Below are 18,107 nucleotides of genomic sequence, written 5' to 3'. Positions count from 1 at the left end.
CGGCTGGCGGAATTGGCCTCCACGAGAACGCGCTACGGAAAGCGCCTACATCGATCAATCAATCCGACACACGAGCAGTGTTCTTCACAAATTTTCAGAGGTGGCCCACTTTCGCCGATAAGACACCATCAGTGTGAGGGCCGCCACACCACTTGCGAGGGGTGTTTTCACGTGTTGTGTCTTGTCGGGGGGGGGGGGGGGCGCACATCAAGGGCCGCGCGGCAGGTCACCAGGGGTCACCAGGGGACGCCAGTGGCCCAGAGGCCTTGCGATGAAGAACCCTGATGTCGAGGGGGCTTGGCCGATACCAGGGGTCCGCAAAAACCTGCGGCTCAGGAGCCGCGTGCGCCTCTTTAAGGACCGCTTTGTGACGTTTACTCATTAAGGGGCCCGTCTCGTATTCACCACGTGCATTGCGAGTCTTGAAATGTTGAGTTTGTTTTACCGAATTCGAAAAAAATAAGTCTCGTCTTATGTTGTGTCGATGGCCGATCCTTGGCCGCCTATACAGGGAGCGGTATTATGATTCATAACAGTGGTCAACAAAAAAAACATTTTTTCCTGGCCTGGACTTTTGCAGCTGTTTTAGACTAATTTCAGGGTGCTGATTCCAAATCTGATCTCAGATTTGCTCTATCACATCTCATTTTTATGCTATCGGCATACCCCATTTTCATTGATTTTACCCGAAATTAACTCTGTCACTTATGATTGCAAGTTGTTGCGAGTCAGTGACTGCTTTAGTGTTAAAATATGGTGCTGTATTTTTAGGATAGTGTGTTCATAATATCATTTTATGTAGATATCCACATTTATTTAATATTTTTCTTCTGCAGTTTTTATTGAAAATGCAATATTTCATATCTCAAAAACTTGATGCGATAGACAAAAACTGATGCCAGCTTTGGAATCAGCACCCCAAAATTACATTAAAACCGTTGGAATACCTTATGCCAGAAAAAGGGTGTTGACCAGTGTATAATTGATTGTTGGGTCAGATCGTGTGAGTAAAATGTGTGCCGTACATTCTGCTTCCTCCACCTGAAACAGCCAATTCATACCGTTGTGACGGGTATAAACAAACGTGCCAATGTATTGCTGCTTCGGAATGCACACCGTACAGCACTATCGCAAGATTTAACAATTGCTTTCCAACGCACCGGTGTGCTGAAACCGTCATATTTTATTAATTGGCTGTGTTGGCTGCAGGAGGGTGTACGACACACATTTAACTATACAGTAATAAAAAATGATGTAAAGGCACTTAGTAAATTGTGCATTGAAAAAGCATCGAGATTGTACATTGCAAATTGCATTGAGATTGTACGTTCTCAATTGAAAAGGCAGTGACCATTGTACATATACAATTGCACAAAGGCATTGACATTCTAAAGTGCACATTGAGAGGGCATTGTGACGTTCTAAATTGGACGTAGCAAAAGGCACCTATATCGTTGTACGTGTACAATTCCACATTTAAAAAGTCATCAAAGGTGGTACATAGCAATACCATACCTGTCAACCCCGTTACCAGAGCCCTACCTTATTACATAGACCAGGGGTCGGCAACCAAAATAACAAGAAGAGCCATTTCTTTCCAATTCGGTACAAAATTCAGTATTTCAAGAGCCGCAATGCATCTATGTACATACTGTACATACGTACATATCGTCAAGAAGCAGCCCGTAAAGAGCCGCATGCGGCTCCGGAGCCGTAGGTTGCCGACCCCTGACATAGACCAATTCAGACCGTATTACTCACACCCCGTGCCCTTATACATGCATCTCAACGTTCAGCCTACAAAGCATTATCATAAGGGAGAAACACAAACAAATATACAATCACCACTACTAGTCACCACTACTACACTCACCACTACATACGTGTCAACCCCTTATCGGTGCCCTACCTTATTACAAACCAATTCAGACCTGATTAGTCACAACTAGGCCTCGGCAAGGTAAGGTAATTTACCCTTTTTACCGGGTAAAAGGGTAAAGGTGTCGACATGCCAAGGGGTAAGGTAAAGGTAGCTCGGAAGAATTACCCGGTAGGGTAAAGGTAGCGCGAAGTATTACCCGGTAAATACGGTACCTTGTTTACCGCTAAAAGCTCCGTGGCGCAGTCCGTGGCCTCCATTGAATAAGTAATATTTTAAAAAACGGTCTTAAAAACACGCTTTTATTAACTGTACTAGTAATGGCAGAACTCCACGACTCCAGGAAGTGGCCCCGAAGCTTGCCATAACGTAAGGGACCGTGGCCAATTACAGCCAACGTCAGTTGAGCGTGGACGATTAGACCCAAGCCGAAACATAACATATAAAAAAGGATGTTTAAAAAAATATATATTATGATAGAATATAGTGTTGTCATCAGTATGACATAAGTATACCAAGTTTGCAGTTGATACCACATTAGGAAGTGGGTAAAATTTTAGTTACAAGGGTTGAGGATACAACGACAACAAGGGTGTAAAATTGGAATAATCGAGAGTATTCTATATGCATAAAGCGCTCTACCTATAGCATTTACTGTTATAAACCTTGTTCATGTGCAGTTCCCTAGTAATTACCCTGTAATCGGGTAATTTGTATGGGGTAAGGGTAAAAAGGTAGGTTCGTTGCTTTTTACCTTTTACCTGACCTGCTAAAGGGTAAAAGGTAGGGTAGAGTGATTGTATTGTGGTAAGGTAAAAGGTAGGGTAAAGATAGGCTCGTTGCTTTTACCTTTTAACTTACCTTGCCGAGGCCTAATCACAACCCCCGTGTGCACCTTATACATCTCAACGTTCATCCTACAAAGTACCATCACAAGGGAGAAACACAAATAGACAAAACAAAAACATTTTGACCGCATTGAAACGTCCGTACGCCGCATGGACCTGAACAACTCAATTTACTTGCATAACAAACAATACGGGCTTCACACACACCGCACGGGACGACTTACACCACAATGCAAAATCGACCGACTGAGCCGGCGCGAGAGAGGGCCGCAAGACGCACATGGTACCCCCACGTGGGCGTTCTCCAACGATGCCGCACGTGGACGGAATCAGCTGATCGCGGGTCACGTGGCTGCGGCAGCGGCGAGTTGGTGCGGGTAGTGAGTTGGTGGTGGTGGTGAGTGCGGACGAGTGAAGGAGCGATGGTGAGAAGGATGTACGGAGGAGTGGAGGGGTGAGTCGACTGTCATTCTCCCTCGGCACGTGTCGCTGTGGGTACAGTGCGTGTGTGTATACAACTCTGGCTGCCACGTTTCACATCGCACGTGTACAGTGTGGAGGTTTACGGTCCCGTATACTCAAAACACTTCTCGCTGGTGGCATTGGTGTGTGTACCTTGAACTTCTTTCGCACCGTACGTAGCCAACCGTGCTAATCGGAGATGCGGTAACTGCGGGGGAAGGACTACAAACTAAACACACCAAAATAAGTTCTAAAGAAACGCGTTTACACTAGACGATTTATAAAAGAGCGTTCCAGACGGCCGCAGTAGCAGCGCGTCTGAGAGCGCAGCGCGATATCATCATTGTTCGATGATAGCCACAATCCGCTGCTGTGATGATGCTGGGTGGTGGGTGGTGGGGGGGTTGTGTGAGTTCGCGTGCTGCGTTATCCTCCTTGACGAGGTCACCGTGGGGTTGATAGTAACAAGCTGCGACCATCACATTCATTGACCGGTTCACCCGGAATGTGCCCAAGCTCGTCCGTGGTCACGCGTCTCAGCCTGGGCGGTGAGCGATTCGGTGGGCGGAACTCACCACAAACAACATCATATTCTTGGTTCTTTCGGTAAAGTCACGTAGAAGGGAAATAATTAAATACAAATATAAAACAATAAAAATTATCACGACGTTTCGACTGCAACACAAGCAATCATCATCAGGTGTGAAATCCACATCAAGAAAATTGAGAAAATTCTTGCTGTGGATTTCACACCTGATGATGATTGCTTGTGTTGCAGTCGAAACGTCGTGATAATTTTAATTGTTTTATATTTGTAAATGTGAAAAAAAAAATTCAGGTGTCAAATCCACAGCAAGAATTTTCTCAATTTTCTTGCTGTGGATTTCACACCTGATGGTGATTGCTTGTGTTGCAGTCGAAACGTGAGAATTTTTATTGTTTTATATTTGTATTTTTTTATTTCCCTTCTCCGTGACTTTGCCGAAAGAACCAAAAATATGAATCCCTGCAGTCACGAAAGCTTTAAATAAATAAAAACTATTTCGTGGAATTAAAACCTGGTTTAATGAATACGAAACTCTGATAGACTTAGGCTGCTTCATCGTCGGTGCTGCTATCGTACTCGGGGGGCCGTCGGGCACGGGGTAGTCGTAGAATGCGGCGGGCAGGTTGGTCTTGATGAACACGAGCTTCTCCACAATCGTGGGCACCGCCAGTGAGTTCCTTAGCTTGGAATGGATGAAGCCCATCGTTGAGAAGTTGGCGAAGTGCGGTTCTGCAATTAGAACCAATTAAACCGGATTTCTCCCAATCTCAGATGATCGGGTTTAATATAAAAAGACAATTGAACGCGGTTGTAAAAAACCCGACTGTGCCACCCTTGACACAAACAACACCGTCAACGACGCACGAGGAGTGGCGAAGTTACACGAACTCTGTAACAGCAGCAGCACCCCTGACATTGGCATTTCACTCCGGAACACGTTGCCCATACGCAAGAATAAAATATGCGGTTTTAGTGGCTTCCCAATATAACATGGGACATTGGGGTCCACAATGGTGTCAAGCGACGTGCCAACAACGTTTGGCCCAGCGGATGTTTTTTTTCTTTCTACTGGGTACCTGGTGGACAGCAAAGCGTAGTGAAGCAAACTCCATTGTACTGTGGCTAGAAAAACCACTGTGTTACACTCCCCACATTCACCAACCCGCACTGATCAGCGTGGTGAAGTTAATGTAAAGATTAAAAAAACCCTAAAGGCGCAACCCTGCAACCGCTCGCCCCACGTCACTGCCAGCGGAAGGGCCTACCTTGAGACGGGAGCTACATGGGGACCGTCTGGAACGTTCCTGGGCTATCCCGTACTTTTCGAGACGCTGTTCAAGTGTACCCACACTTTGCCACCAACACACGCGACCAGTTGTCCATCGACTATCCGGCGCCCCCCATTCTACACTGCAGCGTGGACAGAGTCGTGGGGGGTGGGGGGGACGTTGCTCATTTGCGTCAACAACCGCGGTAGGATGATCGAACTTGCGACCTCTTTAAGTACGCAAGGCTCGTGCTGCGAACCGGTTTTTTTTGCCCGCGGAAGCGTCCCCGCGGTGAAGTATGGTCAATAACTCCCCACCACCATCAAGGGGGTTGACATCGATTTGTGTAGCGAGTTGTCAACGTGGTTCAAGGGGTGTGGAGTGGGGAGGGTGGTGCCGGATCATTAGGTTTTTGCCGTCGATCGCTTTCGGTTCACTTTTTTGCTTTTCGCAAACAAGCGGCATCGTCGTAAGCCTTGCGTCACTTACCCGAAGCGTCGCCCGTGTGACAGTGGGTCAGGGTGTTCCAGGGTGTTCCGCACACGACTGCTAACCTCTGCGGCGGTAAGCTCCCGTCTTGTTAAGTGTCGTGTCCGTCAGTGTCCATGTTTCTGATCCATGTCATAAGCGGGTGATGTGTACATGTGCTTGCTGTGCTGGGCCCTTTGTCAATCCACTGCTCGGCAATGCGGGCGTGGTGGAGGTTGTTTGACCGTACTTCTTCTCGTCGATCGATACGGGTTGGTCAAGGCGGGGAGCATGGACATTGTAGCATAGAAGTATGGTACAATAATGGATTTTGCTGCAGTACTTCATGATAGCAGGTAATATACACCGATTAGAAAATGTATTCTTTAGCTAAATTAGTATGCTGCATTTTTATGTTTATTTATACTTTATGCAAAAACTTAAGAGTATGAAAAGACGCTTGGAATTACAGTGAGTGTAATGTTTTATAGAACATACGCAAGTAAGAGATGTTATATGTACTGGTAAGATAAGTGGACTTTGGCAGGACACGTCATTAGGAGGGATGATGGCCGGTGGTTGCCGGACGACAGCCTAGCGCGAAAGACAAAGCATCCCGAGAATACGTCCAACGTAGAGATAGAGTGATGAAATGAGCTCATGTACAAGAGCTAGATGGATTCGTTACATCGCAAGGCCTTGGGAGATGGTGATGGCTTGGGAAGGCCTTCATGGCTGATTATGTATGCATGTATGTTGACATTCTTTCGCACCGTACGTAGCCAACCGTGCTAATCGGAGGCACCAATCGTGAAGTGTGATCATTGTAATCACAACGTGTCGTGTATGTGGCGTGACATGCTCTTCTCTGTGTCCGTCTGTATTCTCAGCGGTGGGACGCACTCCAAGGCTGTCATCGTTGCAGAAGACGGAAAAGTTTTGGCAGAGACAGATGGACCATCCACAAATCACTGGGTAAATATAATAATTTGCATTACCAGTTATGTATATATGACAGCCTCACTTGAGTCTCAAGACACTTTTCAGGATAATATGTTTGGCCAAATCCATTTACGAGTGTTTGGCTTCATACTGAAGGACAATGGGGTACATGGGGAAACCCGATTCATACGAGGGAGTAACACTCCAAGTTCCACAAAGGATCAAATCATTTGTTGTACCGCATTTTGTCAGTCTTGCAGTCCAGCGGATAAGGCAGATTCACAAATCGAAATGTTCAAACAGCCCTTGCTTCCAAAGTGCTCGATCTCAGGCGTGTGCCACCCTGCCACTGCACGAACGTAAGGAGCCTGTGTGTGTGGGATACTGTTGGTAGGATAGAGATGGTGGGTGGCTCAAAGATCAGGGCACTGAGCTGGCACCACAGAGATCCTGGGTTCGAATCCAAGCAAACCACCCGTGGTTAAACCAGGTTCACAAGTGCGAGTTAGTTGATGGTCCTAATCAATGAATGGACAAACAACCCTGCGTAGTGCATTTGGTTGTGTATTTAATTTGGCTACTTCCAGCTCCAAGAACAGTTCTGCCCCCTACTACGTGGACCACAACAGTCACTTGAAAGAGTTCTCAGTATGAGTTCTGTGATATCCACTTCTGTTGGCCATTCTCTAACGTGAAGGTTTGAGGTGCTGTGCGAGAGATCCGAGTGGATTTTTTCATCTCAAGACATCATGCCCCCTGGACAATCGGGATCACATGCAGGGAAAAATACATTTAAAAGAAGACTTTGTAGGTCACATGCATGGGTACACCTGAAGTTGTGAAAGGTTCAAGGTGCAAGACAGTAATTCTCTTGCGTCATCAAGCAAACAGATTTAAACATGTAGTCTCGGGACACATCAGCATATACGCCATTCCATGGTTATGGCATTCAAAGAGCAATGTACGAATGTTTGGTTCAGTAACGAAATTCTCTTATGTATATCTTACCAATCCTGCTGTTTTGAGAACATTTTTCAACTATTAAAGCCCAAGGAATTCACATTTCAAGAGAGCTCGTGCTGATATTGACCAGACATTGCGTTTCCCTGATGACTGGGTTATTCGTACAGTGGTATAATCTGAATTCGATGTCCCCATGCCTTTAAGATATCCTTCAATGTGTTGTTCGACCACCAACCTGTGTCACTGTACCCATAATGCAGTGTCCTACAGTTGTCGCCAAATTGTTTTGGGGGTCCTCGTAAAAATGTTAGATGAGGCCCTCTGAAGCCCCTCATCCCAGTGATCACTGTTCTAGCTGCCCCCCACCCACCCCATCACTCCGGTCATCCTCGCAGCGGCTCTTGGCTGGCCATCGAACAAAGACGGCCACTGCATCGCACGCTTTCAGATGCACTTCTGTGGTCGTCTGGAACACTCTTCCGATATTAGGAAGCCACTGGAGCTATGCACTTTTAAATCTAGATTGAAAACGCATTTTTTAGGCGCTTAATATGTTGTCCTTCCCCCACACCTCCGGTTGGCTAAATACGGTGCTCAAGCAGTTCAACATATATATACACGTACACTCTGCAGCCCTGATGCCCTCCTGCATCTGCGGGTGTGATAACTTGGGGCCCGTGTGTGCCTGTGCTCCCAGCTCGTCGGTGTGGATCAGTGCTTGGAGGCCATCAACACAATGCTTACGGAGGCCAAGGTGAAAGCTGGGATGGGGCCCGGTGACCGACTGCATGCTGTGGTGAGTCACCGCCCCATGGCCGCTCTGCTTGAGCGCACTGTACTCTGAACCCAGCGACCTGAGTTCGATTCCAGGCCACAGCTAACATCAGTGGCGAGTGATATATCTGAATCAGTCCTAGGAACCCGCTACATTAATCAATGCCACTGAGCAGCATGGTGAGGCATGGTAAGGTAACATCCATGACCAATATGGTATTGGGAAACCTTCATCTAGCAGTCAATTAGCCAAGAGCTATCACGTATAATGTTATACGCTGTACGTAATTGCGTCGCATGAATTCTGCAACCACGAGAGGTGCTACATTCACGACAGCAGACGTATATTCAATCGTGAAAATTCAGTTATTCAGAGGGAATCATTGTTACAGACCTAATACTGTATTGAGGTGCGTGAGCTCTATGCATGTTACCTCTTAACGGCAGACTGCACACGCACTCTTGCGAGGTCAAGTTCAACAGTTTGGCTGAGGGCCATTTGAGCTTAGTTGATTACTAATATTGTGGAAAAGATGCTTTTGTACATCGCATGACCGTAAGAGATGGCAACAGCTTGTGGAGCCCTTTATCCAGCAATGGTCGATGATGATGGTGATAAGTCTGAAGTAGTTAGCACACTACACTGTCAATCTGGTGACCTAAGTTTGATTACGGTCCATGACTAACATCAGTGGCAAGTGATTTCCAAACTGGTCCTGGATGCCCCTCTCCACCAACCCACACGGACCAGCATGGTGTAGTATGGTCCAATAACTCCATTGCCGAAATTGACGGGGGAAACCTGGATTGACAAAGGACTGTAATCATTATGATTACAGTATTTGTAATTCTTTGGAGGCTGGCATGGTGCTGTAATTGTTTGCGATTGTGCTTCTCGGCCAGGGTCTGTCGCTGAGTGGTGGCGAGCAGCCGGAAGCGAAAGAGAAGATGTTGTTGGAAATAAAGGCGAGGTTTCCGGCACTGAGTGAGAGCTTCATCATCACCACGGACACCCAGGGGGCGATCGCCACAGCCTCTGACAACGGTGAGACACTTCGTGTCCCCTTGTCTCCCGAGTGTCCCAATCTATCCCCATGTGCACCCATCTTACCCAGCATCAGGCGTTCAATTCTTAGAAACAATGTGAAAGTATCAAACACAAGAAATTCCCAAACGACTCGCCGTTGGGCTGCGAGGTGACCAGCAGATGGCAGCAGAGCAATGTTTTGTTTTATTTTTGCGGAGCCTTGAGTGTTTCCACCCTCGTATGTGTGAGACTTCTCCAGGTACTCCCGTTTCCTCCCTCACACAAAACACTCATTTATGGAATTGGCCAAACATCCAAATGTAGTGGCGGCCAAAGGAGGGGAAGTGTCACTGGGTACATCAGGAATGGAGCAATGAAATTAGCTCATGTGCAGGTGCTCGGAAATGGCAACAGCTTGGGGCGGAGGCCTTCATCCAGGAGTGGAGTAGATTCATTATGGCTGATGATGATAATGTCATATGACTGGTGACTTAACAGTGGCAGGATGGTTCACTGCTGTGCCCCGCAGGAGGAGTGGTGCTGATCTCTGGAACGGGCTCCAACTGCACGCTGCTCAACCCGGACGGCTCCTCCCATAACTGCGGCGGCTGGGGTCACATGATGGGCGATGAGGGCTCTGGTGAGCGCCTCCCTTCTCTTCGCCCCCACCGCCACACTCCAGCCCTACCGCTGGGCTAATGAAGGATAATATTTTGACCCCTGTAGAACTCTAATCCAAGGGTTAGAATACCGAAAATTATTTTAACCACCCACCCTTGCTGTGGTAGTTTAGCTCTCTAGCCTAGTTCTCTGATTATGACCCCCACGGGGTCAGAGTTCTTACCCTAATTCAGACCCAGGGCTGAGAGTCATCGTGCTCAACCCTACGGTCTATAAATAATATGATTGTGACCCCAGGGTCCAAATTCTACGTGAGTAAAATTACTATCACACACCAACAGGGAGCATGGTCTGGGCATTCTGGTCAGGAAAGCCTTTACGTAAACTTCCTAGAACCAGTGTTTCTCAACTCAGGTCCTTGTGACCCCCATATGGTACCAACCATCCAGTGCGTGCAATGTGCAGTGTCCTAATTTGCATGCAAATAGAGAAGATTGGTATAAATGAAGAGGTAAACCTTGTGGGATTCATGATGACTGTATTTAAAAAACATTGCCCGAGACAGTTGTGATATTCCTAAGGACACATGTTTAGGGGAAGCATATACATTGTTTGACAGCAGGATCCTTATCAAAGTGCATGAACCGCTGCATTACAACTCCTGAATTACACACACACATACTCCAGTTCCCTGCAGCCTATTCAGACGCAGCTCACTCATACACTCAGCAATATTTCTTGGGCTTTTCAATTGAACGATAACATGCGTAACCCAACTGATAGCCACCGTGGACACACTTGATGCGAGTCGTGCCTGTGCCGTCCCTCTGCCGTAGCGTACTGGATCTCGCACCTGGCTATCAAGTCTGTGTTTGATGCCATGGACGGGCTGGTGGAAATGCCTCACGACATCGAGTTCGTCAAGAAGGCAATGTGCGAGTATTTTGAAGTAAGTCAATTCCGCTGCCTAAGCTCTCTCCCGAATAACAACGTCTTGTAATAATTAAAGCATATGTAGGTTTATGATCACCTCGAACAGGGTGCTTTAATTGGAAGTCTTTGGGACACTCAAGGAGTGGCCCGATAAGTTACGGCCTGCCGAGAGATATGGCTCGAGAAGGCACATAGACACTGATTGGTGAGATGAAAGATAAACGTAGAGATATGCGAGGTGGTAGAGCTGCCCTATGAACCCGATAATCCGCGTTTGGTTCCTGGCCACGACTACTATCAGTGCGCGAGTAATGCCTTACCCAGTCCTGGCCCCCGTTCCCCCTCCTCTGAAGTATGGTCAAACAACCCGCATAATATTATTCCCTCGTATGGCTGATGTAAATGCAGAGCAACAACTGCAATTTCACATTCAGTGTATCGCTGCGATGTCTCCTTCATATTTGTGGATCAGGCATTGCATCGTTATATGTTGTATGGTCCCCTGTAATGAAAATGGCTGAGCTCTTTATATCCAACATTGGATTGACAGATGTCTGTAAAGTATTATTACGTAATTTTATGACCAAGAAGAAAGTGCTGTAGACAACACGTACACATTAGCGGTCACATGAGCAGACATCGTGACATCACGATGCTATGATGCTATGACGTGATGTCACATGGTGCCATGGGCCATCGCACCTCCGATAAGCAGTTGGCCACGTACGGTGCAAAAGAAGTTCAACATACATGTGCCCTGCCAACGCACGCTTGTTTTGAGGCCCACTATAAATGACAGTTGATGAGCCCTGTAGTGTAGAGGCTGCGCCGTGCAGTCGCCGTGCGGATTCAAGAGCCGCATTTGGGCTTCGCTTGCGATTGCCCTCGCAGGTCGAAGGCCGCATGGGCCTCCTCACCCATCTCTACCGAAGCTTCGACAAGTCCAAGTTCGCTGGGTTTTGCAAAAAGCTCTCCGAAGGCAAGTGAGATGCGCATTACTGGTGCCGTTGAAGTGTTTTGTGTGCTTTTTATGAAAGCTTAATTGTTGCCTGTTTCAGCATAGAAATGTTATGAGACATCTCCTTTACCAGTGGCAAGATATATTAATAGGGTTTTACCCTTTCAACTGGTACAAAAACTGACACCTTTATACAAGGTACGCCTTTTGGCGTCATCTGGTCCAACACCAATGAAGACTAGGCTCTAAGAAAAGCTGTCTCGGGTGTGGACCAATCAACTTCAAGGACAGTGCATATCATTATCAGAGTTTATTTTTGTTTGCATTTTGACTGCTTGTGTTGTGGTTATTGCAAAGATGATGCCTTGTATAAAGGTGTCAGTTTTTGTACCAGTTGAAAGGGTAAAAACTTATTACTACATAGAAATATTGTTAAAATTTTCATTGATGTGTTGTTTGCAGGACATCTCGAGAGAAATGAATGCAATGTTATACGTATATTTTGAATGTTATTGTTAATATGGGTGTATAAACTTTTTTTTGTAAATTGATATTCAAGAAAATTGAATGTCAACAGTGGTACAATAGCTCAACGTTATCCACATGGCTATTATTTTGGTGTGTGAGTATCACTCTTAATAAATGCCCATCCTTTGATGAGTTTGCTTTCATCTCAACAGACCCGGATTAACTTAGAATCAGAGCCCACAACCCAGAGCTTCATAATTTGAAGCCTTCCCATTATACACTGCGTTTTAATTGTTGTATGTTTGTTAAACTTCTTTCGCACCGTACGTAGCCAACCGTGCTAATTGGAGGTGCGAAAATTGATTAAATGAAATACTATGGCACTGCGAGAAAGCCTATACTGTACTGTCATTTGGTGATTAACGCCATAGCGTCCCTGTATGTTGCCAACAGCTACATGCCGAAGTTAAAATAGTTTTATTAGTTCTTACTTTGATTTAGCGTATTAATTCGCACGTAGTCAAACCTCAGCTGCCTGGACTTAAAGGGGAACGCTGGTCTGATAAGTCGGCCTAGCTGCTTCAACAATTAACCCTATAAATCATTAATCTAAATATACTAGCACATAAACAACACCGTAAAGAATTACGCACATGTTAAACGTGTGAAAAATAACTTGTTTATCCACCTGGAGATGTACCTGTATTACAACATGAAGTAATACTGTACAGTGTGTGTGCAGCACTGTACTCACATTTGAGCTGCATGTGGATTCTCCCGGAGATGTAAAACCCAACGATGAACAGGCACACCGAGTGAAATACACCACGAAAGGCAAAAGAAAAACCGAAGTGGTGGTAACACAAAAAAAAAGACGAAAACCGAAAGACAAAAACAATGAGTCAGAACAAAGCAGGAGAGAAAGTGCTACAGGGGCAGAGGTCGCAAACGGGTTTTGATTCCTTACCCGTACCCGGCCGCACCAGGGTCGCAAATGGGTACCCGTACCCTACCCGATACCCGGCTACCCGTACCCGGCCGGGTATCTGGTAGGGTACGCGGGTAGCCGATTGCGACCTCTGGGATGAAGCCATGTTGCAGGCGCGGGTGGGTTGATTCTAGGAACTTGAATTGTCAGAAGAGACAAGACGTTGGGAAATGAGTGACAAACGGTGACTCACCAGTGACTCACGGCCTACCCGTACCCGGCCGCACCAGGGTCGCAAACAGGTACCCGTACCCGGCCGGGTACGGATCTGCAAGTGGAGAGCCATCTGCTGGGCGTGTGGGCCCTGTGCTGTTATTATTATTAATTCCCCCTGGTTCGGTTAAATGTAAAATCCAGCTCGCCAGGGTTTTATTGTTTTTTTTTACCTTAATGGAAACTAAACCAAGAGTGTTTAGCATCGGGCATGGGTGATGGTAAATCAGTCAATGGAAGTGATTATACAAATTGTGGCCCTTCTCAACGATGCTGGCCCTGGGCTCCCGGTCAAACTTAATCTAGCCCTGATCACAAGCTGCTGTTTAGTCTTTGCCCATACCCTTGTGTATGTGTGTGAGTTATATTATATTGGAAGCGGTAGTGCAGTGGTTGGGGAATTGCACTACGAATCTGGTGACCTAAGTTAATTTCCCGCTCACGACCAATAACATTGGTGAATACGTGAACCGGTTCCTGGGCTTCCCCTAGGTCGACTCAAACTTAAATGAGTACCTGGTGCGCATAAACACCACCACTGCGGAGACAAAGGTGGCCCGGCCTGGTGTTGGTCACCCACCCCCTCTTGCGCCGCGCCATGCCGGCCTTCATAGGTGCTCACTAACATAATTTGCCCCATGTCTGTTAAAGGCTAAACAGGGGAGTCTTTGCGCTTCACATGACCGGGGCACGCGGTTACGTGTTTTTAGGAGCCCAGGAGGGAGACCCCTTGTGTCGGCACGTGTTCCGCCAGGCAGGAAGATTGCTGGCTCGGCACATCATTGCTGTTCTGCCCAAGGCATCCGAGGTATGAATACCACACCGCTCCGTGCCAAATGTCACTGAAGTGACTGCTGGTGACAAAGCACGGTACAGTCCCGAAATGAACGTTGGGATTCCAGGGAGCTTTTTTGGCAGCTTCCATTACCTGTAAGAACACACGTGATTATGAATGTGTATTTGTACAGGCAAAGCGCCGTCAGTCCACTGCTGGATGAGGGCCTTCCCACGACATGCAGGTTGTGGGGTAGGGGTTGTTTGACCATACTTAACCGTGCAGATTGAAGGTAGGGGGCATACAAGTCCAGGAGAATGGATTGTTCTGCACTGCCCGTTGCTGCTCAGTGTAGCCCCACAGCCTTCAAGATCTGACAAAATCGTGTGCATTCCATGTGCTTTGGTCAAAGGCAGTATAAGTACGGTACAATGCCAGTTATGAAGTGGTACTATATACCATGGTCTGCGAGTGCAACAAATGCTGATTGAGAAGCTGAATATACTCAAATCATGCACTAACATCGAGCGGTGTACATTCACATTGACACCACATCCAACGGTAATTGCGAGTGGCACAACTGGGCTGCAGTGGTGGTGGTATCGTGCACCTGTCCTCCCCGTCTCTCTGCCTTGCATTCTCTGGAGGGCTTGTTGGAGGATTAATGGCATCACTGTACCAGCCTGATCAGCAACAGGTTGAAGCGCAGTACAATACATAGCCGCACTTTTTATTGCCATTTCTTCCAACGTTTGTGTGCTCTCAGCCCTCAAATATTCTACTCTGTCACTGCTCCAGATAGATCTGCATTATTTATAAATGCCCCAGTTATGAGGATACATCGTGGGATTTACCCCTTTTGAAAAGGTCCTGCTGTAATGGAAAATTGGTTATTAATAGCAGCCTATGTCCCAGTTGTTTATAATCAAACACTACTGTATTATTCTCAAACGCAATACGTTTTAAATGTGTTGATTTAAACATCTGCAAGTGATTACCGTTAGCAGCAGATGCATTTCCAGCAGGCATTTTTTTGGCATATGGATCATGACCGTCACCCTTAAAACAGCAATAACGATGATGCCAGCAGGACAACGTAACTCCAGTCCGCACCCTTTCTGCTCACCAGACTCTACTCACAGGTGACCTGGGTCTGCCTGTCGTGTGTGTGGGCTCCGTGTGGAAAAGCTGGGACTTGATGAAGGAAGGTTCGTCCTTTTTCCACAAGCACCGACCGCATGAATGTTATATTTTTCTAAGTGCTAGCCACCCCTCTCAGCTGTTACACTGACGAATAAATACTACCACCTAGATTTGAAGCTTTCGTGACTGCAAGGATTCATACTCTTAGTTTTTTCGGTAAAGTCACGTAGGTAAAAATTTGAAATAAAAATTAATAAAAATAAAATAAATCACGTTTCGGAGGCAACACAAGTAGATGACGGAGACTTGTGTTGCCTCCGAAACGTCGTGATTTTTTATTTTATTTTTATTAATTTTTATTTCAAATTTTTACCTACGTAACTTTACCGAAAAAATTAAGAGTATAAATACTACCACCACCACGTTACACTGGCTATTACTATAGCGGTAGAGCATCAGACACAATAGTAAATTAACAAATGGAAAATGTTATTTAGAAAAACACTGAACGCACAGCCAAGGGGAATGTGGCGACCGACTAAGAGACCTGCAAAATTGAGACTTGGTTTTCCTCACCCCACCTTAAAAAATGCTAAATCACAACCAGACCAGCGTGTCGAGAGGCGATTGCGTCCAGACGCTCACGATAGCTCGACTACACCATCATCCACTCAATCGGGATATCAGAAAGAACCCAACAGCACTATCTAAACACAACGGTGCCATGAAAAATCAACTACGAATGGGAGGGATGGCTCTAATTGTGGTGGTATATCAGTATAAGCTTTTGGGGAGACAAGCATGCCAGAAAGTGTTACACTGCACAAACACTGCCATATTCTTGGTTCTTTTGATAGTCACGTAGAAGGAAATAATAAACATATAAAACAATACAATTCTCACGTTTCGACTGCAACACAAGCAATTATCATCAGGTGTGAAATCCACAGAAAGAAAATTTGGATTTCACACCTGATGATTGCTTGTGTTGCAGTCGAAACGTCGTGATAATTTTGTTTTATATTTTTATTATTTCCCTTCTACGTGACTTTACCAAAAGAACCAAGAATATGAATCCCTGCAGTCACGAAAGCTTTAAAAAAAAAACACTGCCATATTAGATATTCCTGCCAGTCGATGTGTCAAGACCAAACACTATCCACAGCAGTGGGCATTGCTATCTTAACCATCCTCTATGGACACCTTGGCAACAAGCCTTTAAATACTTTCCAAAAGTACTCGGGGAAGCCCAAGAGGCTAACATGCAGATTTTGGAAATCTAGAGGCTGCTTAGCACCCAATGGTCAGTTGTATTCAGTCTTTTCCCCTGTTTACAATATAAATCGGTGATCAAAGGGAAAACAAAAATCATTGTTAGGAATTGTGCACAATTGGCTACAGGAATGAGAACCATCCCTGTTAGAACACATTCCTGCGGAGGGAGCTGGTAGGAACGTTGGGTTGCTCAGTCAATGGCCAGAGTCAACGGCGGCGTGGTGTATTCCACAAACATGGCCGAGGGCACAAGCTGGTGTGAGTAGGTTAAACGTTGAGTTTTATAAGGGCACCACGGGGTGACCAGCCCCTCCCCACCCAGCCCCACCCCTCCCTACCCTGCACGACGGACACAATAATCCCCTGTGGGCTGGTGTAACCAGGAGGTTCCTTCCAGTATTAAACTTGTTCTTAACAAAAGCAATGCACTTAGACTGAAGCGACGATTTTCACCTTTGAAGCAGCTTACTCCGCACACCTGTGTAGATGTACAGCACAAAGGTAATCAAACTTGTCAGCTCAATTGACCTTTCCTAGGATGCTCGAGACCTGGGACAACTCAACTGCTGCTGCGATAAAGTTACATTTGCGTACAAGTACAGGGTCATCGCAGAGCGGGGGGAAAAAAATAGGCAAAGGCTCCAAGCCACGCCGAGACTTTTATTTAGAAAGGCAATGTGCTGTATACGGCACTCAACGTGTCCTGCCCACTCCAGCAATAGCAACAAAAACTTCAGGTGAAGATGTAGGTGAGACGCCACAAGCAAAGAAGCCCAAACCACACTGCCCACCCTTCATCGATTTTTATTTTTTACCAAATCAGGCTTTTCTATTAGCATTTTTTTTTGTCCGACGCACTCCTGCAAACATAATCGCTCGTGTATTGAGGCGGTGTGTTCATGCAGTATTCCAATGCACTAGTCTTGAATGCCCCAATAGCTTACAAATGCCACATTATGGATGTGGAAATTAAAAATTGTTCCTTCTCCACCGGCTGGCTTCCTTCCGGCATCGTTACCATGCAACGGCAGGTTTCCTGTCAGTCCTGGAGGAAGCGCAGTCCTCCGCTGTCGGCCGACGCCTCAGCCGCATCTCACTGCTCACCCTGATGCGATCGTCAGCTGTGGGAGGTGCACGCCTGGGAGCCCAGCACGCTGGCACAAGCCTCCCTCTCGACTGCGCCACCAACACCAGTGTCTTTTTCACACACACTTTCCAAGGCAGCAGGACCAGCGACCAGTAACAGGCAAAGGGGGTGACTGTGCCCAATCTTCCACTGTCCACCTCACTCAGCCACTCCCCCTTGAGGTTTAGTTAAAAGCAATTGCACCATTGAGACACTACTCACTGACACTTTTAGGTCATGTCTTGGGATTTGGTCACAGGGCTGGGAATCCAAGAGCAGAGTATAGAGCAGCATTATTTTGTACAGTGTCACTTGCACCAATATCTTGCAGCGTCTTAAGGATGTTTTGTAAAATGAAGCACAATTGAAACTTTAATTGAAGAAAATAAAAGCAATTTTCATAGCTTGTAATTTCTGATTTTGTTTACG

The 18,107-nt window shown here is 46.3% G+C and overlaps 1 protein-coding gene across 2 annotated transcripts; it reads left to right on the top strand.

The window, feature by feature from the left end:
• Positions 1-3,065: 3,065 nt before the first annotated feature.
• NAGK (N-acetylglucosamine kinase) lies at positions 3,066-18,079 on the top strand. Of its 2 annotated transcripts, none has more exons than XM_078861589.1 (10): positions 3,066-3,181; positions 6,363-6,447; positions 8,075-8,173; positions 9,055-9,196; positions 9,708-9,818; positions 10,636-10,748; positions 11,624-11,711; positions 14,070-14,167; positions 15,264-15,342; positions 17,584-18,079. In XM_078861589.1, the coding sequence occupies exons 1-10, from the start codon at positions 3,150-3,152 to the stop codon at positions 17,793-17,795; spliced, it is 1,059 nt and encodes a 352-aa protein (XP_078717715.1). In that variant the 5' UTR covers positions 3,066-3,149; the 3' UTR covers positions 17,796-18,079. The 2 variants fall into 2 exon arrangements, with proteins under 2 accessions (XP_078717715.1, XP_078717716.1); XM_078861590.1 differs by lacking the exon at positions 3,066-3,181 and adding an exon at positions 5,427-5,568.
• The last annotated feature ends 28 nt before the right edge of the window (positions 18,080-18,107 follow it).

This window comes from Lampetra fluviatilis, chromosome 12 (assembly GCF_964198595.1).
Source record: "Lampetra fluviatilis chromosome 12, kcLamFluv1.1, whole genome shotgun sequence".
Lineage (NCBI taxonomy): Eukaryota > Metazoa > Chordata > Hyperoartia > Petromyzontiformes > Petromyzontidae > Lampetra > Lampetra fluviatilis.
Note: the sequence above shows the minus strand (reverse complement) of the source record. Positions and strands in the feature narration are given on the sequence as shown.